Genomic DNA, 27,444 nt, shown 5'->3' on the forward strand with positions numbered 1-27,444 from the left:
CATTTATATAATGTTTGTGAAATGACAAGGTTATAGAAACTGAGAACAGATTAGCAACTGCCAGAGGCTAAAGAGAGGGTAAGGGAGAGAGGGAAGTGAGTGTGGCTATAAAGGGGCAAAATGACAGGTTTTGTGTCTGTGGTAATAGCCATGTTCTATCTTGACTGTATCAATGTCAATATCCTGGTTGTGATAGTGTACTATAGTTTTGCAAGATATTACAATTGGGGGGCACTAGGTAAAAGGTACATGGATCTCTCTGCATTTTTTTCTTACAACTTCATGTGAATCTACAATTATCTCAAAATAGAAAGTTTAACTTAAAAAATCAAAGTATGTTTAAATAGCAATGGAATAACATACAAATAGCATAAATGATTCATAGAGCCTACTGGGCTAAAGCAGACCATGTAGCTTGACTTTTCAGGACAAGTTATTTAAAGTCAGAAAAGCTCATTCTAAAATGGAAAGTGGCTTTGTGGCAGTGGTTCACACTTGTAATCCAAGCACTTTGGGAGGCTGAGATGAGAGGATTGCTGGGGGCCAGGAGTTTGAAACCAGCCTGAGTGAGACCCCATCTCTACAAAAAATAGAAAAATTAGCCAGGTGTGGGGGTATGCGCCTGTAGTCCCAGCTACTCAGGTCACTGAGGCAGGAGGATTGCTTGAGCCTAGGAGTTTGAGGTTGCAGTAAGCTATGATGATGCCACTGCACTCTAGCCCAGGCAACAGATGAAGAGCCTGTCTCAAAAAATAAATTAATCAAATTAAATGAAGTAAAATGGAAAGTGTAGTATTACTTCTAAATCATCCCTTGTTTGATGTATTAATGTTTCTTCCTCACTTGCTTTATTTTGAATTAATGATCGCTTCAGCAGAGCAGGCTGGTCTGAGGTGAGCTTATGAAATTTGGATCATTCAAGAAGAGAAAATGGAATAGCCAGCCTAAATGTATGCATGGAATCTTAGGAATTTCAGTTAAAAAGAAAGGAACACATTCAGGGCCCCTGAAGCCACAGCAGGTGAATTTCTTATTCAGGAACCTCAGTGGATCATGTGGGGCTTAGTGAGGTCAGAATCTTGAGGAAAGGGAGAAACTTGAGCAAGAATAAGATCTATATTCTGTTTTTTAAAAAAATATTTTTTTGCAGAGATGTTGTCTCACTATATTGCCCAGGCTGGTCTTGAACTCCTGTCCTCAAGTGATTCTCCCACCTCAGCCTCCCAAGAGTGCTGGGATTAAAGGCATGAGCCACTGTGCCTATCCTAGACCAATATTTTTAAAGATTAGAGAAGCTGTTTTAAAAACGTTCCTACTTTTGCCATTTTATCTGTTTCTTTCCTCACATATTGAATGTGAAAAATTACAGTAAAGTTCAGATAGCTAAGGTTTTTTTCCTCATTTTTTAAAAATATATGGACTACTTCAGTGGATTGCAATCGTGAAGCCAAATAATCTCTACAAATGTTATAGTAGAACCAGAAAGAGAATATTTAAAGGTTATAAGGAGGGTTTTAAAGCCCTGACACATGAAGGAGAAAGGGAAGGGGGAAGAAATACCTGAATATAAGTAGAGTCAGGAGTTTTCTAAGACTCCTGACCACACAGCTGTTTAAAACAGGAAAGGTTGTTAAGTCTGTATGCATTATATAATTACTCCTCATTCCCCCTGTCATCAGCCCCTGATATCTCTATTATACTTTATGTCTCTCTGAATTTGTTTATTTTAGGTGCCTAATATAAGTAGAATCATACAATATTTGTCCTTTTGTGTCTGGCTTATTTCACTTAGCATAATGTCTTCAAGGTTCATCCATATTGAAGCATGTATTAGAGTGAAATATACTACTTTTTAAGTTATAATTTCAAATTCTAATCTGTTTTTAGAGAAATACAACTGAATCATATTTGGCTCTTTCCTTTGCTCATTTTGTTCCTCTTAGAACAATTGTCCTGTCACTGTGTCCTAGTTGCCTCCTAGTCATTCTTTAGGCTTGAGCTTAGCAGCTGTTTCCTCAAAGAGACCTTCCTTGAACCAACAAGTTGAAGTCATGCTGTTATGCTTTCCCATTGTGTATTCTCATTCAACATTTTTTATTTATTTGTGCAATTGTTTTTACCCCTTCTTTCTCAGAGTCTCGTAATTGAGGCCAAGAATTCCACTTGCTATTATATCCCTAATGGTTAGTAAAATGTCCAGAACTTAAGTTTGAATGAATGAACATTACTTCATTCCACTGGTTCATAACAGAACAATATATCTAAAAATACTGAGCAGAATCAGAATACTTAATTCCTAGTTCTGATATCAACTGACTGTGCAAACTTAGGAAATCATTTTAATGCTCTGGTATCAATGTCTTCCTGGGCAAAATTAACAGACTAAATGCTTTTCAAGGCCCCTTTAAGATAACAGTTACTTTAAATATTTATAAATAATTTGCAACAGAAAAATCTAATATATATTGGTCTTATTGTCATTGTACATGTGGTAACCTTTAAAATTATTTTTCAGTAATTATTTCTATTTAAATCTGATGAAAGTGAGTGAATTACATAAATATATAATACAAATACTCAAGTGTAAAGTATATATTTGATTAACCATTGATTCATCTCTACCTCTTTGTTTTTGTAATAGTATGATTCCATATAAGTTTATGCATGATTGGAAGGAACTGTTTTTTAGTGGGAAGCCCATATATGAACAAGCCTCTCTTAAGCCACTACCTGCTCACCCCTCAGCAGAACAACTTGTAGAACTGGAGAAAAGGGACTTGCTAGATAACAATGATTATGAAGAATATAAGGTACCTACTCATAGGAAATAATTAGAATGCTACATAATAAATTCTTTTTCTTTAACATTAATTTTGTGATATTATTTCATTTCTATTAATAAAAATAGATATTTTATATTTGCGTTTTTCCTTGATTTAACTTACATTTATAGTACTAACTTTTAGATACCTATTCATAATCTATTAGTTGTTATTCCCAGTAATGTTAGAAGAGTGGTCTGAAAAAAAATCAAGCATAATACACTGTCTGGACAGATAGATTTCAGGATTTTAAAAATTCTTTAATTTATTCATTAGCATTTTTCATTATATGAGCTGTCTACCTTTGCTTCAAAAACCATTGTTAAAGGGTATTTCTTTAGCAATTGATCCAAATAGTGTATTGTTTTTGCAGGCAAAATGGAAGAGGAGGAGATCTGAGTTTTATGAGTAGCATAGATTCAAACAATTTTTTTCAAAGACTGAAAAAAAAGGTATTGGGTTCTAACTGTACTTTTAAAAGACTTTGTGATTAGACAAACCAGAGTTACATTATTGGCACTGCCAGATACTAACTGTGTGACCTCAGGTGACCAATCTCTTAAGTGCTGAGACTCAGTTTTTCAATTTATGAAAAGGGAATAATAATATACTTATATCATTTTGTTGTAATGAAACTTAGGTAAGATAATATGTGTTGTTCGCTTACCTAAGTGCACTGCATGTTGGGTGCAAGTAATACATTTCATTTTCTTTCCTTACAATACTGCTCTTCACACCCTACTCCATCTCAGTCTTCAAAATAAAGATATAACAACTATAGCTCTTGGATAGAAGTTTTTGGGGAATCAACAGCAATGGAATGAAAAAATTAGCCTTTTTATTATCTGAAATATTATTGAATGAGTTCAAGAAGGGTAGTAAGTACAACATGAGAAATCAATCAAAAGATGATTTGACCCAATTATTCGCTGATATATAGGTAATAATAAATGTTTGTTGGAAGGATGAGTGAATAAAATGAATGAATTACAATGAACAAGAAAAGTATAAATAACACTAATATGTAAATATTATAAGAAGATAAGCTTGTGGTTAAAAGATAAGGAAACAATATGAGATTATGAGAAACTAAATGTCTACCATATTTCCATTGAATAAATCTGTATTTGTAGCACTAAGAGAATTATTAATATATACTTAGGATTTACTGGAACCTTAAAGGATTTATGTATATATTTATCTTGTATGGTTGTAAAGTATACTAGATCTAGGGGTATATCGATAAAAAATATAATTCCATTTACTAAAATGTTTTGACAATATCAAACTATGTTAAGGTATTTCTTTCCATTGTAAATTAAGAGTGATTTTATTTGACAAACTTTGCTGGTTCATTGAATATTTACTTCTAAACTACTTCTTAAACAGCTCTATTTACTTTGTTCTTGTTGCTCTCATAAATCAGGAGACCTGGGAGGTTGCAGCTTAGCAAAGATTTGTCTTTTAACTATTTTTCTTGTGTGGGAAACGGTTACCACAGGAACATGCTCGTCTTACCCACATCCTGAAGCAGCTGGTGCATCTCCACTGCAGGAAATTGTAAACTTTTGTTAGGATTTTATAAAAGTCTAGCAATTCACTTTATTTTGTATATGCCCTTTGCTGTTTTTCTAGAAATAAAGATTACTTTAGGATTTCTGATATGTGTTTACAAGCTCTGTTTGAATCCATAATGGAAAGTATGTCATATACAGGTTTTAGGAGATACTGTAACCTATTTTAATTCTCTATGTTTAGATTTTTTTTTTTTTGTCTTTTCAAGAACTTGTCCTAAATGTTTCTACATACAAGTAAAACATAAATGTTTCAAATTGTGAAATATATTCTCTGCCTTAAGTAATTTATCATAAGAGATAGAAGGACAGTACATCCTGGTTTAGCTAAAAGAAACAGTTGTACACTTTTTTTATTGTTAAATTTGTTCAGGATTTTTAATACTTCAGGTAAATATGTAACTTAGAAAATAATCTCAAAAAATTTACATTTTTAGCATACTTTATTGATGCTCATACCAGTCACCCTTAAAGAACTGACAGCTCCTGGTTTTGAATTTATGCTTTTTGTTAATGTGCATAAATTTATGGAGAACAAGAATAATATATATTGCATAGTGGTGAAGTCGAGGCTTTTAGTTTGTCCATCATTAGAGTAATGTACATTGTACCCGTTAAATAATTTCTAATTATCTACCCTCCTCCCACATCTCTACCCCCCACTGTCTATTATTCTACACTCTACTTCCATGTATACACATTATTTATCTCCCACTTGTAAGTGAGAACATGAGGTATTGTCTTTCCGTGTCTGAGTTGTTTCACTTAAGATAATGATCTCCAGATCCATCTATGTTGCTGAAAAATATTATTTCATTCTTTTTCATGACTGAATATTAAAGAATTGTGTGTATATATCCCATTTTCTTTCTCTAATCATACACTGATAGACACTTAGGTTGATTCCATATCTTTGCTATGGTGAATAGCACTGCGATAAAAGAGTGCAGGTATCTTTTTGATATAATTATCTCTTTTCCTTTGAGTAGATATCCAGTAGTGGGATTATTGGATCAAATGACAGGTCTATTTTTAGTTCTTTGAGAATCTCCATACTGATTTCCATAGAGGCTGTACTAATTTACATTCCCACCAACAGTGTATAAGTGTTCCCTTTTCTCTGCTTTCTCACTAACATCTGTTTTTTTTATTATCTTTTAAATAATTGCCACACTGATTGGTGTCAGATGGTATCTCGTTGTGGTTTTAAGTGGCATTTCTCTGATAATTAGTGATGCTGAACATTTTTTGGTCTTCTTCTGAAAAATGTCTATTCATGTCCTAACCCACTTTTTAATGGGATTATTTCTTTTTTGTTGTTGTTGTTAAGTAGTTTGAGTTCCTTGTAAATTCTGGATATTAATCCCCTGTCAGATGTATAGTTTCCCATTCCATAGGTTGTCTGTTTACTCTGTTGATTATATTTTTGCTGTGCAGAGTTTTTTACTTTAATTAAGTCCCATTTGTCTATTTTTGTTTTTGTTACATGTGCTTTTGAGGTCTTAGTTATGAATTCCTTGCCTAGACCAATGTCCAGAAGAGTTTTCTGTTGGTTTTCTTCTAGTACTTTTATAGTTTCAAGTCTTTAATTCAAATTTTTAATCTATCTTGAGTTGATTTCTGTGTATGGTGAGAATTAGGGGTCCAATTTCAGTCTTCTACAGATGGCAATCCAATTTTCTCAGCACTATTTATTGAATAGGATGTCATTTCTTCAGTGTATGTTCTTGTTGACTTTGTCAAAGTTCACTTAGCTATAAGTCTGTGGTTTTGTTTCTTGGTTCTCTTTTCTATACCATTAATCTATGTGTCCATTTTTATAACAGTACCATGCTGTTTTGTTTACTATGCCCTTATAGTATAATTTGAAATCAGATAATATGATGCCTCCAGTTTTGTTCTTTTTGCTTAGAATTGCTTTGACTATTCAAGCCCTTTTTTGTTTCATCTGACATTGGGAATTATTTTTTTCTAATTCTGTGAAAAATGATGTTGGTATTGTGATAGGAATTTCATTGAATCTGTATATTGCTTTGGTCAGTATGGTCATTTTAACAATATTAATTCTTCCAATTCACGTGCGTGGGATGTTTTCCATTTGTTTATGTCCTCTATAATTTCTTTTATCAATGGTTTGTAGTTTTCCTTGTAGAGACCTTTCACCTCATTGGTTAAATATATCCCTAGGTTTTTGTGGGAGAGGGTTGTTTGCTTTTTGGTTTTGAGGGTTTTTTTGTTTTTTTGCTTTGTTTTGGTAGCTGTTGTACTCTGCTAAATCATTACTTATGTATAGAAATGCCACTGATTTTTGTACATTGATTTTTGAATTCGCTGATAAATCTCTGAGTTTTTGGTGGAGTCTTTAGGGTTTTCAAGATATAAGATCATACCATCCACAAACAAAGATAATTTAACTTCCCCTTTTCCAATTTGGATGCCTTTTATTTTCTTCTCTTTCCTGATTGTTCTGGCGAGGACTTCCCATTCTACAATGACTAAGAGTGCTAAAAGTGGGCATCCTTGTCTTGTTCCAGTTCTTAGAGGGGATGCTTTCAAATTTTCTCCATTAAGTATGATATTGGCTATGAGTTTATCATATATGGACTTTTTTATTTTGAAGTATGTTCCTTCTGTGTAGTTTGTTGAGGGTTTTTATCATGAAAGGATGCTGAACTTTATCAAATGATTTTTCTACATCTATTGAGAGGATCATATGGTTTTTGTCATCAGTTCTATTTATGTGCTATAACACATTTATTGAATGTGTATGTTGAACCATCCTTGGGGCTGTGAGCAGTCCACTCGCATCTTGGTCTCACAGGAGGGTGCTGGGGACCATCCTAAGGGTGTATAAAAGCACCTGGTCTACCTCTCCCTTTTAGGAACAGCACAACAGCAGCAGCCACATCTGTATATCCCTTGTATATAGGCTCTCAGAATGGCACCAAGCTGAAGCTACTGTAGGCTCAGATGCCTATAGGATTCTGGAACAGCGTCATTCTGTACAATCTCTAGGCAACTCCCTGTGTTAGGCCAAAGGACTGCCTGGGTTGAGGGGTTCTCCTGTAGCCAAGGTTGTAAAAGCCCATTTCAGAGTGTGGAGCCCTGGGGGTTTTTCTCTTACTCTCTTCATCCAGGAGTTTCTCCCAGCTGCTAGCCAGTAAGTAGATACTCACATTTTCAACAGATCATCTAGGAGAGAACTGCCAAGCCAGGAGGCCCAGCTCCTCTAGTGCAACTGGCATCACAGCCCCATGCAGCAGCCAGTGGTTCTCTGTTATGCAGTGGACTCCTGCTGGTGAACCTCAAACTCCCCCAAATGCAAGTCCTTTCTATGGGCCTTACTGGCAAATGAGTCACAATTCACAGCATTGCTTTTTTACATAAGCTGCTTCCTAGCAGTTACCTATTGAATGAGTTTGAGATACTAAAATTTGGTGTTCATAAACTAAAATTAGCTCATGGCTATGGTTTCCTGAAGAATACAATTTTTCTAAGAAGTCTCTGCCACAAAGCACTTAACATTTGCTGAGTTCTACTGTGCATGCCCACAATCAAGTGTAGTTAGAATTCCTATAATTTGAAGGAAGTATGTTTCATTTCCAGGACATCATCCAGGTTGTTTTAAGCTGTTCGTGATTTTTAATTTTTGTTATTTTTGTTTTTAATGAAAAATTACTATTTGAGTTTATGATCAGTTGAGTTTGTTGTGGTTATTGAATTATCCCTACAGTGTGTGCTGTTATGTGCATTTTTATCAACATCATTTTTGGCTTATGATTTTCCACTAACATGTATTTGTATATGTTATGGTTTATCATTCATACTCCTGTCACTACAGCACATCTGCCAAAATTCCTTCGTACAGTGATTTTATTACCACCTGGTCTTTTACTATTGAAAAATCTGTATATGGGACTAAATGGGCCATGGAGCTGTCTGTCATCCTAAGTAAGTTTCATTTGACTCATTTGACCCAGAGACTCTAGACATCATCCTGTTCTTACACTCCAACTCTTACTCGGTCTTTGGTATTGATCCAGTGACTTTCTGGACTCAAATTCGAACAGTAGACTCTCTTCTCTATCTTAGCTTTTGGCTTGTTCCCTGACTTCCCAGTGACTGATCCAATCTTCATAATTTATTGTTTAATCACTTCCTTTATAGGCAGAATGTCAGCTTGAAGTCTGTACCACTCAAGTGACATTACTGGATAACTGACCCCAAGCACAGTGATAGATTTTAGTAGAAGGATGTTAAGGGGATGTGGATAGATCATTATTTTTGTTTTTATATTTAAAAGATATACATTGTGACGGTCAGCTCAGGCTGCCATAATAAAACACCATAGACTGGTGGCTTAAACAACAGGAATTTATTCCTCACAGTTCTAGAGACTAGGACGTCCAAGATCAAGGTGCTAGTCCATTTGGTTTCCCAGTGAGGGATCTCTTCCTGGTTTATAGATGGCTGCCTTTTCACTGTGTCCTTACAGGGGAGAGAACGAGTGAGTTCTGGTCTCTCTTTCTCTCCTTATAGAACACTAATCCCATGATGGGGGCCTCACCCTCATGACCTCATCTAAACCTAACTACCTCTCAAAGAGTCAGCCTATATATTTTAGGGTTTCAACATATGAATTTGGGGACAGAACACAAAATTCAGCCCATAATACATGCATTTATTTAGGACCCTTACAAAATGTCTCAAAATGGAAACTTACTAATCAGGTATAGGAACTCTTAATTTCAAATGAAATTGATTGTTTCATGGCCTCTTTTGTCCCTTGCTAAGCAAGAAGTCTTAATTTAATGTCCTATGTTTTGACTATGAGCATAATTCCATTGACTAATCAATCTGAGCATTAATTTTATTTTAATTAGCAATTTTAAATATAAATGTAGAGAATTTTATTGTGAAGCACTAGAGGGCCCTGAAAGATAAGATGTTTATATCTTTTATATCTTTTATTTTCAGATATGCAGGAATTCCTTTAAATAGGCAGACTAAACAGTTGCTGACACGATCGGAGCTAAGACGTTCTATGAGGCTATTATACCATAAAAATTCTGCTTGTCATTGTACACTCCTTTGGATTAAAACATCAATGCTTCCTAAAATACAGACATTTCCCAAGATAGGCAACGAGAATCATGATCAGTCTCTAAAATGGAAAGAATTTGGGAAAGAAGTTTGGTGCTGAAAAGAATTTACCCAGTATTTTTCAGTTTAGTTTTTAAGGATGTGCATTTCATAGCTACTGTTTCTCCTCTCCATTTGCTTAGATTTTGACCTTTCATTGCCCCAAATCCTCCAGTAATGGTTAGATTATTTGGCTGGCTGTTTTTAAGGCTAAGCCTCATTGTGTCTTGGTGGGGTGACCAGTATGCCCAGAATTCTTACTCATGGTAATCAAGTATAGTGATTGAAAACATCAACGGGAGCTATGTTTGCCAAGAAATAAGGCTATTTTCTAACTGTTGTGGGCCAAGGATTCCAAAGGGCTGGAGTAGGTTTGGTCTAGTACATGTATCTAGTACTTGTATCTAAGGGTATAGGGAATGGAAGGAGAGCTTGGATCATGGGAAGGATATTTGGCTTCAAATTACTACCGTTTGAAGTAAGCTAAGTTCATTTGGGAGGCACTGTAGGAATCGTATCAGATTCAAGGCATAAGCTAAGTTCGTTTGGGAGGCACTGTAGGAATAGTATCAGATTCAAGGCATTAGACCAGAATTGAGAAATGGTTTACAAAGCCAAAATATTGGAACCCAGATACAAGTGGAATGGAATAGGAGGTGAGAAGGGCAGAGCCAAAGACAGGAGTCCTAGATGACTGACATGAATAAGGTTAGAGTAAGTGTCTGCCAGTCATTATTTGCTCTTGAACAAAGATTAGGGAGAAGCCAACCTTCTTCCAGGCTCCCTCCTATCTAGGGACAGGCAAGACAGAGGATGGTCAAGGCTTTTCTGGTCTTCCTACCACTGTTTTTCTGGTTTGTCCTCTACCTACTTTGGCAACTACAGGAGCCAGCTTCTCTGCATCTAGTCTACTTTCTCATGCAATCAATTGCTCAGAAATCCTGCCTAGTGTTTCAGAGCAGGCTATAAGAGTTTAAACTCTTTAAGCTGTGTCTTGGCAGATAAATATAGCAAGAACACAATGGGATTGATAATCTTGAGAAACTTGAATTGGTCCAAAAAAGTCTTAGAATTGTGGTATGGAGTAGATATGTTGGGCTGAAGACCAGAAACTCTCTCACCTGAAAACCTCCACCTCACTGCTCCTGTCCAATGCTCAGGGCCTGTCAGCTATGTTCTTTTGTATAATGAATCTATATTAATCATTGACACATTCCTGTAAGCTTTTTTAAGGGGGTTGCTTTATACCCCCAAAGTATCAACCTTAGCAGTGAAAAAAAGACAATAGAGAGGGAGGTAGTGGTCATTACTATAGAAGAGGGTATTCCATGTAGAAAAATTCTGTGTGAATTTTGCAGTTACAAGATAGATAATTGCATAGTGCCTACATATTTTGTGACATCAGAAAAATTCCGACCAAGTCTATCTGTCTAACCATCCCTGGCTGGGCAATATCTGTAGACAGGTAAATTCAGATGTGGAAGCTTCTGGAAAAGTTTCTTTGAGCAGAGTGAGAGGTAGACTACCCACTTTCTGATGAATAGACCATAGTTTAAGCAGTAAGGAAAGATATTTGCTGTTTTTATAAGGGCAGCCACCACCACAGTTGTCTGGTGCCTCCAGCATTGGGATTGATCTGATATGAAGTCTAGTATGATGCTGTCCCCAGGGCACTTGGGGGTCAGGAGAAATGTGGTAGTCTTAGAATCTTTTTTTTTTTTTTTTTTTTTTTGGTTATTTGACCCAGGCAATTTTGCTTTGAAAAGCACTGGACTGCTCTAATTCTCAGTGTGCCACATTTAACACCTTGGAAGGGCCACAGTGGTTTGTAGGTCAGAGAATGGAAGAAGGAGAAGGAATCCACAATTTGGGATGACTAGCTACTGTTTCACTGATCTCCTAAGTGAGTCACTTTGAGCATATCTGGATTCAGAGTGCTAAGCAGAAGCCTCTACCCATTGTTTGCAACTGATTGGTCACTGGATTCCAGTAGTACTGAACTGTAAGTTTTCAAGAGAGAGGATCTCACAGACTGACTTAGTCTTGGTTACTCTGGTATTCAGACTTGCAGTCAGCCCAGTGATTCTGGCTGCTTGATATGTAAGTAATTTGTAGATCAAAGTTTTTGAAGAAGAAACCTACCACTGTTCACTGTTAAGCTTTTGGAACTTCTGGACATGTTACAAGCTGGAGTGAATGGATTGCATAGCAAGGTGCCAGGTTCCTGCAAGGGTAGGCCTGTAGACATCAGCAGTGATCTTTGTCACATGCCAGGTAATTGACCATAGCCAATTTAAATTTCCCTTCAACAATAAGAATAAGGTAGATGGAGTCTATTGCCCTAAATCTTCATTTGCAAGAGCTCAGAATTAAGCATGAGTGTTTCATCCCATTAGATAAGGGTAGATTAGGGGAGGCTACTGCTGGAACAGAAACGATCAAATTACTGAAGTAAAAGGCATTGTTGGATCAAGACCAGTTCTTTAGATTTCCTGATTAACCTTAGGATGGATCAATAGGCAAGGCTATCCCACAATTATGCTTCTAGCCAGAACAAGGGCTCCATATGATAGATGAAATAAAGCTAACCTCTCCCCTTCCCCTCTTACCATGGGCTATGTTTGCATTACCCAACAATAGATATGACCTCTCTGAAGTTGCACACACTCTGCCAACATCAGTGAAAAATAGACACCCCCACCTCCCTGGCTGCTCTGGAACCTAAAGGCCAGAGTGTCCGGCAGAAAGATGTGGCTAGGTAGATAACCATACTCTCACCTGACTACAGATCAAGTGACTTAACTGTCAGGCTCACTCAACAGGCTTAGTTCATATTTTAAAGTTGTTCTGAGACCTTGAAACTGGGCCCCAACACAGAGCCCATTCTGTGACAGCTCCTGGATAACAAGTTAGAATTCATCTACACATCAGATAATCACCCTCTTTTCTCTGCCTCTGTGTCAAAGGCAGTACATGGCAGCATCAGTTTTTTCCACTGGAACATGGCTATCAAATAGGTACCATGTGGTCTTCAAGAAACCCTACAGGGCTGCCAGATTACATGCAGAACTCTCCTTTAGGGAAGATATATTACCACCCCTTTCTGCTTCTAAGAATCCTGGGTGGTTGTCATAAATTTTTAAATCTACATCAAATTCAGGCAGTTCCTCGAGATTTCTTCTGGGTTTTTAGCTGGTAGGAGGAGAGAAACCCTAGAAAGAGATGACAAAGAACAGAAGTCTAAAAGTTAAAGTTTTACGTTATCACTTTTCTGTGGAGTATGGCTTTTTTTGAGTGTCATTTTCCTCAGGCACGGTAAATGGAATATAGCCACTAGATTTTTTCATGTTATTGTTGCAGTAGGTGTATTTCTACAATATTTTATTCCCTCTGTTTCAAGATCAGGATAGAACCAGCCAGAAGGTCAACCAGGAAATCGAGTGCCAGGGGTTGGATTCTCAGAACTGGACCCAAGATGGTCAAGATAGTTTCCCGGAAGTGGCCAGACACCAAGAGACACAGTGGGATCAAGCCAAGTCCTTTGAGTATGCCAATGATCAAAATTGAGATTGGATGAGAACCAGACTAGAAAATGAAAATGAAGCTGGCAGGTTGAAAGCTAGGAAGAACTGGAACAGAACAGTACTCAAAGGCTTGGAAGCAAAGTGAGGAAGCTCTAGGCAATTGTCCCAAACAGAGCTGGAATGTCTGCAGGTTGTTTTTATTATCTGCCAGTCATGTGGTACACAGTTGGGTCAAACTAGTCTAGGAGACTCAACGCAAATACCCAGTTAGGAATGTGAAATTAACAAGGTCACAGGCAGCTTCTGCCATAGAGCAGATCTTACCTGCCCATTCACATGGACTGCTTTTATCTCATCCAGGATCCTGGTCTCAGCCCAGGTGCTTGGACTTTTAGGACCTGCCAGTTTCTGAATATTTTATAACTGACATCTTTCCTGCCTAGTTTTCTGGAATCTTTCAGGATACTTTTTTGAATTCATGACTAACCCTCATCTGTTGCTACCTATGTTCAGGTGTGACACATCTTTTTTTACCAAACACGTTTCCAACCATAGGGTTTATGGCAACGTGAATATGGTCAATATTCTTAACATTGATTAACAATATTCTTAACTCCCTGAGTGATGTTACTTATTTGTTTTAAGTGATTTGGGGATATTTCTATGTTAAAAATGAAGACTTATCATTTATCTTTTCTTTGAGATAAAACTTCAGGAAACTGAAATATTTTAATTTATTTTTACTTTTTGAGATGGCATTATAATATCTCTCTTCTCCCTGTTAAGTCTCTGGAACAGTTTCTTAATAAGTTCCAAATTTATAAATTGTTTTAAATTTATTATTAAATTTTAAGTGAGATGTTCTTTGCTGACTTGAAACGAGAAGCCTTAATTTAATGGAGATGATGTCTTGAAATCATGCTACAGGCATTTACTTCTAGAGATGCTTCCTGTATAAGCTAATTTCATACATAGTGTGTGGATTCTAGGTAGGTAGCTAGCTTCTGTCTATTAGGATGACACTTTTTGATCTAGTTCCTAGTTTGGGATTGAGTTTTGACTGTTTATCTTATTTGAGGACCTAAGTCATCTTTGTATAATACTTAGAATTACTAAAAGTTAATGTCAATGTATTCACTCATTTACTTGGTTCACATATATTGATCCTATGCTGTCGATTGATTCATTCATTCAATAAATAAATATTCATTGAATGCCTACTTGTTTTAGAACTGTTCTAGGTATTGGGGATATAAAGTTGATTACGGTAGAGATTCTTCTCTCCCACAGTTTAGTGGGGATGCTGAATGCGAAGTTTGTCCTCCTAAACCTTATGTTACAATTTGTTCCCTGATGTCGAATATGGGACCTAGTGGGAGGTATTTGGGTCATGGGGGTAGATTTCTCATGAATAAATTAATGCCCTCCCTGGGAGGGGAGGGACTGAGTGCATTCTCACTCTATTAGTTTCAGAAAGAGGTCCCTCTAGAGCTGGTTGTTAAAAGGAGCCTGGTGCCTCCCTTCTCTCACTTGCTTCCTCTCTTATCATGTGATCTCTGCACACACTGGCTCCATTTCACCTTCTGCCACAAGTGGAACCAGTCTGAGGCTTTCACCAGATCCCCAGTCTTCCAGCCAGCAGAATTGTGAGCCAAATAAACCTCTTTTATTTATAAATTTCCCATCCTTGAGTATTTCTTTATAGCAACACTAAATCAACTAAAACACTAAGTGTGGCCAAGAATGGGAGGTTATGGCACACGTTGGAAGGGATGAGATTCAGTTAATTTGTAAAGTATGAGTAGCTATTGGTTGATTTAAAGGTATAAACTCAAAACTGACCTAAACCTATGAACTATGAGTTTACAGTTATACTCTCCTCTCTTTGTATTTTTTCCATGGCTTCATTTAATTTCAAGCATGTAGACCAAACTAAACTAAAGAAGTGTGAGGAGTGTGTTTTGGTTGTCCTTACTAAGAATCCCTCCCTCAGCAGAACTTTTTCAGTAACTTCTGAAGATATTAATCTTGATTATATCTAAAATAAGGTAAAATATGTAGATTGTTCAATGAATTAGAATATTATAAGTAGGCAATTGGGTCATGCCTGGTTAAGATATTATTTTATGCTCAAGATGTTTGAGCTTAAGTTAATAAATTTCCTCATCTTCCACCCACTAATACTTTTCCTTTGGATACAATTTAACTGTTAATTGGTTTATTTTACAATAAGCCTGAAGTTTTACTGCATTTTGAATAATCATAAACTATATGTTATTTGTTAAGAGTTTTTGGGTGTTTACATTATGAAAAAAATTAAGAACAGTAATTATAAAAAATACAAAGCAACCTATAACTAAGATCTAATATTAATAGCACAAATAAGATGTAAACTGTGAATGAGCTATGTATTTAAATCAATTATGAGAAATTTCACTGAGAACTGTATTATTTTTAAAATATACTTTAATAAATGAATACCTACTCTGTACCTATATGGGCTGAGTCACTGTTGGTATAAAATTAAAGATTTACTCTCCCTGTTTGTAGATATCTAAGAAATGAACCCAAGATGGTGATTATAGACATGAAATCAGAACTAAGGGTTCCTGTTCTCTTGTCCAGTAAAATATTCTTTATTATTTGTTTTTCAAATAATGGGTTTAGCCAGATTATGAAATTAATTTAGGGGTCATAACTAGTATTTATACTTTTAAAATATAAACAGGACAACATAAGATCATATAATAAAAAACAATACAATGTAACACAACACAATAGAAAATAAAACATATCTTTAGTAATAATAAGCATTTCATAAAACTTTTTTTCTGTTTTATATATACTTGTATACAAATGCTAATCACAATTTAGAATGCATTTTTTTGTGGAATGTCCTAGTCAAAAATGTTTGAAAGCCACTATATTAGAAGATGCAGTACAAGTGGTAATTGTGTGCCAAGAGAAGAAAAGTAACTTGCAGAGTGCTTATGGAGGTTCAGACCAATAAAATGGGCATGTTTGGTGAAAAGGATTTCCTGGAAGTCTTGAAAGAAAGGTGCATCATTGTCAAACATAAATTTAATGTTCTCTGAAATTCGAAGATCAGTAATGGCTACAATGACTCCCTGAGGCTGCTACTACAAGCCTTAGCTGTATTTGAGGCATTTCAGACTGTCATCTCTTACTCATTTCCTAAAGAGTTGTGTGCCAAGAGAAAGTGAGCCATGGTCGCTGCAAAATTAAAGCAGCTTGAATGTCTTGCCATGGTAGGGTTTTGGTATGTCAGGGGTACTCTAAAAGGACAATAATCTCATTTTGTGGAGTCACTACCTATGGAGTTCTTTAAGTCAATTTATTAGAAGATTCTGCCCTAAGTCCTTTGGCCATTGTAGCAAGATAATCTATCTGTTGTTGGGTTTTTACCAAGTATGGGTAAAAAGATAGTATTTTAGAAAAAACAAAAGAAACTAGCAGATGTCAAAAACAGCGTGCTGTATTCTCTAGGAGGTCCTTTCTCTCTCTTAGGAGAAAAAGCACTTACTTTGTCTTTCTAAATGTATCAGTCATTGAATTATGAGATGTTTAGAACATACCAAACTGAGAATATCTGGTGTCCAGCCAAGCAGGTGTTGGTAAGTTCTAGTGCTCTATAAAGACAAATACTGGATCATGTGTACATTCAGACCAGTACCACTCCTCTACAAAAGCCACATTTGAATGTCATTACTATGTTATTTGTTTGTTCAGTGCTGTGCTAAAGGCACTGTGAGGTTTTCTGGAATGATGAATATATCTTAAGGCCCAGATTCTGTTTATCTAAGTTGATCTAAGTAAGCCATGTCTCCTCCCCCTTTAGAAGGGTTTACGAAGAAGCTCCATTCCCAGGTTGGATGTTTAAAGTGGCAAGAAATAAGATTTGAGATACATGTGGCTTTGTTTCAAGGGTAATCATGAAGAAAGAAGTAATCACAATCTGATAATAAAACTGCAGCTCCACCAACAGCATCATTCAATCACTTGCTACCATCAAGTGGGGCATCTTGTGGACACATGGAAGATCTTAGGCTTGCCCTTGAAGTGTGCTTCTCAGCCCACATTCAAGCACAGTTGTTTCCAAGCAGGTGCTGTTTGTAAAATGCTCATGATGTTTTTAGTCATGTTTTATAACAAGGAGACCAAGGATATTGATATATCAGGCCATAGGAAGCCAAGAGGACATGACACACTGGAAGTAATCAGAAGTCTATGTAACCACCATGTTCCTACAACAGGATATAGGGAGGCCTGCGAGTGCATTGGGTCCAGGTTGGTTGGCAGAGTGGTATGTAATGGTAAAGACAGGACCCAGGGATTCAGAATTCAGGTTCTGGAAAGGTCAGTGTAGGTCAATTAATAAACACGGTGCTAGTGAATTGGTCGTGTCTTTTGATGAAGGTCAAAGGCTGTTTACTCTCTATTATAATTTCATGATCTCTGTATGTAGATACATAAGAATTCACAAGGAGAGTTGGACCTCCTAGATGTTAATGAATCTTGAGTCTTATCCTTACACCTTCTTAAAAATTCATACTGATGGTGTTTATGAAAACACAACAAAAGATTAATATTAAAATAAAGACATCTAAATACTTATTTTCTATATGTGCCTGACAGTTTACATAGATCAATTGCTAGTGACATGGAGCACATCTACACATGAAAATTAACTTGTTAAAGCAATAGTGTGTAACAGGTGATACTGATCTGGTATTACCACTTTGGACATCAGAGTCTTGAACCTAATAGTCAGATGTGTATTTATAACAATACCTAAAGGAGTAAAGAATTCTGTATTCTATTATCTAATAATTAAATCATATCTACATAGATAACATGCATTTAAATAGGGAACTGATAAAAATTTCTGGTTCCTTTTTACTAATGAACGAGTAATAATCTCTTTAGTTCACTGTAGTTAAACTAATAATCTTCATTCTGGTCTATATTTTCCTTTTTCTAGTTTTTCTGTTCTCTTTTTCACTCACGAAGTTCTTATTCCATCCTCTTTGAGATGTTTACCTTGACTTAGCCCTTATCCTTGGTCTTTGCTAGGAACTTCATCAACTTTATTTCTATGGTGATTCTGGTCTGTGCATTCCACCAAACCCCTTATCTGCTTATCTCCACAGGTCAAGCTTCAGTTCTTCTGACCGAAACATTCTTTTCTCTTCACAGTGATGTTCTATTCCATCATGTTTGGCTACATTCTATAGGTAGCTTGGTGATGGAAGAGGGCTCAGCAGCTGTCTGAGAACTTAATTGTTTGTAGTCAGCAATCACGTGGCTCTCATGAAATATTATTTCATTTAATCTTTGCAACAGTCCTGTGAGATAGATATTATCTCGCTTCAAAGATGAGGGAATTGACAAAATGCAAAGCAGGCAAGTAGCAGAACCATTACAGAAACCCAGCTCAGATATTGGGTATGAAAAGAATACTGATACATACATAGGTATGCATTTATTTATACATGACATATCATAATTAGAGAAATACTGATTTAACTGTAAGACTGCTTCCTTCCACAAGTATTAAGTGACTGTACAGCTCAAGATCATTAGGACATTGGCAATTTTCCACTTCAACATGGCCTTGGAATTATAGCCTTTTTCATTATAAAATTACATAATTTCAATGGTTTCTGTTTTCTTATTTGGTTAGTTTTTGATTGGTCACATTACATAATTATGATTTTTCTAACTAGAAGTATAAACAATTCCAATGAATGAAAGTAAAAGCAAGTAATCAATTATAATGCCATTAATAATTATGCAAATCATTCAGTATTTACCTGATTTTGAATAATGCAGTAATTATTATGCACAGAACTGCTAGAGAAACCAAAGTCATTAAACAATAACAAAATAATTTTTACAAATAAAGGATGGTTTGTATAGAAATGACAGTCAAATATAAATATATTTATATACTTTTAAATTTCACCAATTTAAAAGAAAAATTTACTATGAATACTTTGGGTGTTTTTTGTTTGTTTCGAAAAATATTTTCTTATCTCCAGTGTTGTCATATCAAACATTCTGGCACCACACCAGACAAACCATCCTTAGCACTTATCAAATTTGACAACTTATATTCTGAGTAAATGATTTTGTCAGATATTGGGTATGAAAAGAATACTGATAAAAGGAAAGGCAAAACATAGGTATAAATTTATTTATATGTGACATAGCATAATTAGAGAAATATTGGCAAAAATGGCCTAAATAGGTTAAACAAATCAATGATTAATACAAGTTTTTCCTACTTCAAGATACTTAGAAAAATAGCTCCATAGATAGAATAAATCTGTCAATATGAGCCACTTTGTCATAATAGTCAAGAGTTAAGGATTAAAAATATAATAGGGAGTTTCGTTTATAAGCCAAAAATGTGACTTGTTCATTACTTAGTGGTAGTGTAGTAGTGTTTATAAACCATACATTATCTATTTGGTTCATGGTACTGAGATGAAAAAATGCCATTCAAATTAGTGATACAATTTGGCCACTAATATTAAAAATAAATCTCTTCAAAAGAAGTTCCCTCCAGAAAATGGTTAGGGAACTTGAGCTAAAGCATACACATATAGTCAAGACAAAGACACATACCTTACTTCTAAAAAGAAAGAAAAGAAAAACTGACTTAAGGCAATATAAGCAATCCAAATTAGCAGAAGTTAACTGGTGTTTCTTAAAGAAATGTAGCGTACCCTGTCTTTCATCTTTGTTCTCTTTTTGTATTTCATGAGAACATATGTTGATGAGGGAGCTCATAGATTTTTCCCCCAATGGGCATTTCTCATGTTTTTCTATCCCTGTTATTTGGACTAAGAAAACTGAATTAAGATGATTAGGGGCAAGTGATATAATAGAGAAGGTACTAATGGAACCGATCATGTTTGATAAAACGTGGGGGAGAATTATATGATTAAAAAATCAAATATATTTTAGAATTCATAATTTCTAATATCCCAGTATTGTTTGACATCTCTGTAACACTAAAACAAAATATTAGGATTTTTTGATGTTTGAATAGTTTAATAAATAGATTATATGTACTAATTCTAAATAATCTTAAAACATATTATAAATGACATGCATTTTTACTAATATCTATATAGTGAAATTATTACATAATCATATTACTTAAACATATTTTACATGCACTGCAGACAATTTTTAAAGATCTTCAAGTGACTACAGAAAATGTCATTTTATATAATAGGCATATATGGATAAAAAATCTTAATTCTTTTCTGTCTTGTATATCTTAATTATTTTTATTATTATGACAGTACTCATAGCAATTTTGGACACTTTAGAAAATATAATAAATCAGTGTACTAATTTATCCTCTCAATAGTTGTGAATGAGAATTGAGAATAACACATCTGTCTGTTTTAGGCAATATGTGATACATCATTGTTTTATTTGAATATCTTTTTTTTTTTTTTTTTTTGAGACAGAGTCTCGCTTTGTTGCCCAGGCTAGAGTGAGTGCCGTGGCGTCAGCCTAGCTCACAGCAACCTCAAACTCCTGGGCTCGAGCGATCCTTCTGCCTCAGCCTCCCTGGTAGCTGGGACTACAGGCATGTGCCACCATGCCCGGCTAATTTTTTTTTTATATATATATCAGTTGGCCAATTGATTTCTTTCTATTTATAGTAGAGACGGGGTCTCGCTCTTGCTCAGGCTGGTTTTGAACTCCTGACCTTGAGCAATCCACCCGCCTCGGCCTCCCAAGAGCTAGGATTACAGGCGTGAGCCACAGCGCCCGGCCTGAATATCTTTTATTACTATGAATTTGAGCATTTCTTTATAAACTCATTGGCCATTTTATTATACTTTGAGAATTGCCTGTTCATGTCCTTTTCACCATTTTCCTATATTTTTCTTTTTCTTATTACTACAAATTTTTATATAAACTCTTAACCTATTGCCCAAAATATATGTTGCAGATATTTTGCCTTCATTCTTTATTTTTCCAGTATGTGCATGTGTTGTGTGTGTGTTTGGGGGATATGCAGAATATTTTAATTTTATATAGATAAATTTATCAGTTTCTTCCTCTGTGGTTTTCAACTTTGGTGTCATGCCTAAAAACACCATCCTGGAACATATAAATGTTCACCCAAATTTTGATGCCATTATGATTTCTTGTTTACATCTTTCATTTTCCTGGTGTTAATTTATTTTATGAAAAGTATAAGGATCACTAACTTCATTCTTTTCCAGACATATAACCAGTTATTCAAATATCAGTTGCAAAATAATCTATTCTTTCTCTGCTAATGTAAAATATAAACTGTATTACATGCTAAATCCTTACATATAATTAGATCCATTTCTGCAATTTGTATTTTTGTGCACTAAATGTTCTGTCTCTGTCACTCATTATTTTCATTATTGCATTCTTAATAAGCATTTCAGTAAGTGATAAGGCAACACTCCCATATTAGTGTCCTTTTTAAGTTAGTTGTTAATGGATACTTTTATCTACTATATTTCTTCTTCCACTTCAACTTTAGAATCATTTGTTATATCACCTTGTAGGGGATAAAAAAACAAAAACACACTAGCACTTTTGTTGTCATTAACATCAAGATAGACCAGGTATGTAGCTCATGCCTATAATCCCAGCATTTTGGGAGGCTGAGGCAGGAAGATTGTTTGATGCTAAAAGTCCAAGACCAATCTGGGGAACACAGCAAGATCCTATCTCTACAAAAAATAAACAACCAACAAACAAAAATAACCAACATTAAGTTAGATTAATTTGGGAGAAAAATAAATGTTTATGATTTTGAAACTTTGTATATTGTCCTCTCTTCAAGTCATTTTTTAAATCTTCAGTAGAGTTTTAAAACTTTCTATATATAGCCTCTCTATATATTTCTCATTAATTCCAATGATTTTGTCAGTTTTTTTATGCAAGCACAAAAGGTGACTCTTGCTGAGTAAGCAGAAAAAAATTACTCAAAATATGTTGGGTAATTCAAAGAATCAGAAGGTGGGCTTGAGAAGTAGGCTGAAGATTAAGCTTCCAAGGAAAATCACCAGAACCATCACAAGAAACTTTCACTGCCACCACCGCGTGGAGAACTAGCAGCTGACATTGCAGCTGCTACCTCTGTACCAGGAACTCAACTGTGCAGCAGCCAGGACTACTTCTAGGGACAGTGATACTTCTTTCTTTTCCTTACTTTGTTGCAGCAGCTAGACCTGCTGAAATAATGTACTAATAGTATCAATATTGAGCATCTTTTTCTTGTTCTTGCCTTTAATAAAAAAATGTGTATTTTGTTTTGGTTATTATTGGTCCACAGAGTGTTAGGAAAGCCATCTTCAATGCATAGCTTATTGAGAGACTTGTTTTATTTTGTTTAATTGTACTCGTATTTTCTTAAAATCAGAAATGAAGTTTATCAGGTACTTCTTGGTCAAAATGATTGTATGCTTTTTATTTAAGTTTTAACCTACCAATGTGATGAAGTTATAGATTTTTTAATATTTAACCTTCTTTGTATTCATGAAATATCCTATTCAGTCATGGTGAGACAACTTCAACATATATAGGATATAAGCATATGTTCTGGAATCTGACCACCTGGGTTCCAATCTAGGTTCTGTCTTTACCATTTATTATGACCATGGAAAGGTAACTTAGCCTCTGTAATACTCAGGTTTTTCTTCTACAAAATTGGAAAGATGATAATACTACTTATGTAAGAGTTATATGAGAATTATTTGAGATAATTCATGAAAACAGCAGTATATGGCATATAGTGAGTATGCAGCCAATATCAATTAATATCTTTATTGTCTATTAACATAACATTGACTTTAATATTGTATGCATAAATTTTGCAAAATATTTCCAAGTGAGATTGGCTTATAATTTTCTTTTGGGATTTTTTTTGGTCAATTATCTTTGATAACATTTTTTTGTATAAAGGTTACATTATTCTTGCCAAGTGAACTGGAAAGTCCTCTGTATTCTTCCATACTCTAGAAGACTTTAAGCAACATTTAAATTTCTTTTTAATTAAGGAATAAAAATTATTCTGTAAACCATTACTGTCTTCAAGTTTCCTAGTTATAGTTCTATGACAACTTTTCAATTTCTTTCATGGCTTTTATCTTTTCAAAATTGCCATTTAAATTAATTTTAACATTTGTACTTTCTCAGAATATAATTTATTACTACACAGTAATAAATTCTAATTTATTATAGTAGAGTTGTATATAAAATTTTCTCAATGATTTAAAGTCCCCTTAAAATCTATTACCTTTTTCCCCATTATGTTACAACATTGATACTTGCTATTCTTTACCTTTGTGTCAAACTAGTAGTAATTCCATTATCATGCTTAGTATGTATAAATTTTAGACATTTATCAATAAAGAGTATCTGAATAGTTTCACTTTCTAATTTATTAATTTCCATTTATATTTTTATTAGTTCTTTCCTCCTAGATTCTTTTGATTATTTTAGAATTATTTTTATTCCCTATTTTCCTGCTTAGTTTATTTTCCTTCTTTTTAGTTTTATTTTTTATTGATACATAATAGATGTACATATTATATTTGCAGGCTATCTGTGATGTTTGATGCACTCATATAATGTATAATAATCAAATCAGGGTACTTGGGATATCCATCTCCTTAAACATTTATTAAATATCTTTTCTTTATTCTGGTATCATTTGAATTATTCTTTTATAGCTATTTTGAAATATACAATAGATTATAGTTTATTATAATCACTCTGCTGATTTAGCAAACACTAGGTCTTGTTTCTTCTATATACCTAGATCAAGGCATTTTAGGCTAAGGGGCTATATATTTTCCTCTGAGTACAGTTTAATCCCTGCTGTATTTTTAATCTATTTTAATTTTTTCAGACTTTATAATTTTAGTTTCAAAAAGAATGCTTATTATTTTCAGTACTTATATTTTTTGTATTTTTCTAAAATCAATTTCTAGTTTTATTACATGGAAGTCAGAGAATGTGGTCTGTACAATGTTTTTTCTCTCCCTTTAATTGTTTATTTCAGCAAAAAACCTGAAGAAAGTGGTAGTCAAGCATAGTAGATTTAGAGAACACTATACTGAGGATGAAAATTCTTTTTCATCTTTCTTACTTTAAAATATTTTAAAATAACCTTAATACTTGCATAAGATAGCAGATAAACTATTGTTGTCTTTTGCCTGCTTACTGATGATAACATCAATCTAAGTGTCTTAATGCTTGACCTAGATTACAGTATGTCTCAACTCAATATGCCTACTTTCATAAATTAAGATATTGATATTTTGAGGTTTTTTTTACTTTTATGTAGGAAGCTCATTTTTCTGTTTTCTAATATGAAAGTATTATTCCTGCTATTACTTATTTACGTGATATAATTGATTAACTAAAGTATTGATTAACTTTTATTTGCTACAATGTAGATATTCACTTTCAATATTTAAATTTCTTATAATTCCTAAATTTGACTTTTAAGAATATTTTTGTTTTGTTTGTTTGATTGTTATTTTTACAGAACATGGTTGGAGAGTGGACCTTACCAGAAGAAATGGTTGATAATTTACCACCCTCCAATAATTGTATATTGGGCCACGTGCTTCACAGACTATTTGAAAAATCTCTTCCTCCTCATCTTGAATCAACAGCATCTGAATTTCCTTCCTTTGCTATTAAAGGATGCTTATTGGGAAAAACATTTAGTGGAAAAACTACCATTCTAAAGTCTCTACAAAAAGGTAGAATCTCCCCCTCATTATTAGATTCTATTCACACTGACTGTAGCTGCAAATGTCCATGTATATAGAGAACATACAAGAAGCTTTGCTATATATTGGGAAATCTCTGTCATCCAAAATTTTATAATAGGGTGATCATGTAATTTATTTTCTAAGCCATAATTATTCAACCATAAAAAGAAGTGAAATACTAATACATGCTGTTGTCTGGATGATCCTTGATAACGTTATGCTAAGTGAAAAAAGCTCTACACAAAATATCACAAAATATATAATTCTATTTGCACGAAATACCCAGAATAGGCAAATCCATAAACGCAGAAATTGAATTATTGGTTTCCAGGTGTAGGGGAATAGAGAGTGACAGCTTAATGGGCATGGGGTTTCCTTTTGACATGATGAAAGATTTCTGGAATAGGATTATGGTGAGGGTTGCACAACATTGTGGATGTCTAAATGTCACTGAATTGTAAACTTTAAAATCGTTAATTTTATGTTATGTGACTTTTACCACAATAGAAAAAGAAACTTGATCCAAAAGACAGTTCCAGGGGGCCTGAAAGACAGCAATATAGGGTGAAGCCAGTACATAAGGGCAACAATTTCAATTTCCCAAATGAAATGCTATTTATAAAATTATCTTTTGTCCTTCAGTCTTTCCTATTCAGATCCTTTCTATTGACACTCTTGTCCAAGAAGCTATACAAGCATTTCATGACGATGAAAGAATCAGTGAGGTCCCTCCAATTCAGAAAGAAGATGAAGAAGAAGCTCTACCAGTTCTGCAAGAGGATAGTAAAGAAAGCCAGGCAAGTTGACTCGAGTTTCCTTTGCTGTGTCTGGTACACTAGATAGTTGGAACTGGATGGAATCTAAAAGATCTTCTAGACCAGGACCCTCTTCTGTAAACATCCAGAGGGTAAACATTTAGTTTCTGTAAAGCTCCAGAGTAAATATTTAAATTAAATATTTAGTAAATATTTTAGGCCAAGAGGCAAAATTAAGGATGTTTTGTGGACATTTAAATAACAAGAAATAAAATTTCTGCCCCCTTCTGTGGGTTTTCCTGGGTGGAGCATCCAGGGCACCAACTGCTGTGGGCTCACTTTGCACCCAGTGCCATCAGCTGGAGACGTTCTCCTGAGGATAGAGTGTTTGGCTGGTGCATGGGGTGGGTGGAGTGATTGAACTATGGAAGTTGAGAGTGTGTGGCGTATGAGTGCTGTGGGGGAACTCAAGAAGTCACCACCTCCTGGACTGAGATCCCACCACTCAGTGCCTGGCAGATGCCAACATCAGAGTCCCCAGCATGTAGGTGGAGATCAACAGTGGCCCTGGGCAGTAGCTGAGGCCTGTCTGGAGCCAAATGGGGTCAGTGGTGGAGGGAGACTCCTAGCTTGGTCTCTAGGCTCACAGTACTAGGTTGCTCGAATGATGTTCAGGAACTGTGTAAAAGCAGTTAGTGGGCTGAATTTGGTCCATGGGCCATGATATGATGACTCCAGATTTAAACTAGCAGATCTCAACTGGGGTGGAGGGCTCTCTGCATGGTTTACCTGTATCACATTCCCATCAGTATTGCATGACATTACATTATTGTGTGAAGATTCCTAAGTCAGGTGGATGCTGAATAGGAGAAGGTGGCCCCACCTTGAGGATCATTGATGTGGTCTAGCCCCCTTCGTTTCACATAAAAGATACTAGTAGAGACCCTAAGTATGAACTGATTTGCTTGGGATCAGCTTGTTGATGGCTACTCTGTGATTGGGGTTCCAGATTCTAAGTCCAGAACTCTTTCACCTCCTTCATTCTCTCTCTGCAAATGAATAAATTAGTCTAGAATCTAATCCAGATCATTTGCAGGGGCTGCAAAATTAATAACATTTAATGATGAATTCTGAAAATAACTAGAAATTTTCTTCATTGCAGGCTATGTCTTCTTCTATCTTATGGTACTCTTTCTATTTTAACCAAGAGAGTAATAGATAATGTGCATTTATTTTTTTTACTTCCTTATGGCTATAACTGACACCTCTAGGATGATGACTTAAAGACAGTTTTTCATAAAGGCTACCCTTTTCTCAGGTTCCATTGTATTTTCAAAATAGCAGTTGCTGTTTTTACGTTGGAGACCATTGGAAAGACAGATTATACCACAAGTTACTATATGTTTCTACAAGTGCAATTATCATCAAATATTGTTTGTTTCTGGAAATCGTAATTTATGACCGAAACTTCAATCCTCTCTAATATCATTAATGTTATAGATAAAATAGTGTATTTATTCTCAAACCCTTACTTATAGATATAAAATTAGGAAGGTTATTAAAATATAACAACGTTAAAAATCTCTGCCTGTGTCTGTGTTTTCTCCCCAAAGGATCCACAAAAAGAATTTTCAGCTGGTCCAGTCTCAGATGAAGTACGGCCAGAAACAGAAGGTAAAACTACATATAGTGAGTAGATATCAAAGCAAATCATTCATTATTTACATTAGCGAGACAGTCAAACAGTAAGAACATATATATGCATAAACTTGCTTTCAAGGAAAGAAATCAGAGCAATGGAGTTTTGC

The 27,444-nt window shown here is 35.0% G+C and overlaps 1 protein-coding gene across 3 annotated transcripts in view; it reads left to right on the forward strand.

Moving 5' to 3' along the window:
• Positions 1-27,444, forward strand: part of SPEF2 (sperm flagellar 2) — a 173,285-nt gene that overhangs the window by 39,404 nt on the left and 106,437 nt on the right. For all 3 annotated transcript variants that reach the window (XM_012736419.3, XM_076007964.1, XM_076007966.1), the window contains 4 exons: positions 2,642-2,810; positions 24,650-24,869; positions 25,524-25,678; positions 27,250-27,310. In XM_012736419.3, coding sequence (XP_012591873.2) covers positions 2,642-2,810; positions 24,650-24,869; positions 25,524-25,678; positions 27,250-27,310 — 605 coding nt within the window. The remainder of the gene's footprint in view (positions 1-2,641; positions 2,811-24,649; positions 24,870-25,523; positions 25,679-27,249; positions 27,311-27,444) is intronic.

Source organism: Microcebus murinus, chromosome 11, assembly GCF_040939455.1.
Source record: "Microcebus murinus isolate Inina chromosome 11, M.murinus_Inina_mat1.0, whole genome shotgun sequence".
Lineage (NCBI taxonomy): Eukaryota > Metazoa > Chordata > Mammalia > Primates > Cheirogaleidae > Microcebus > Microcebus murinus.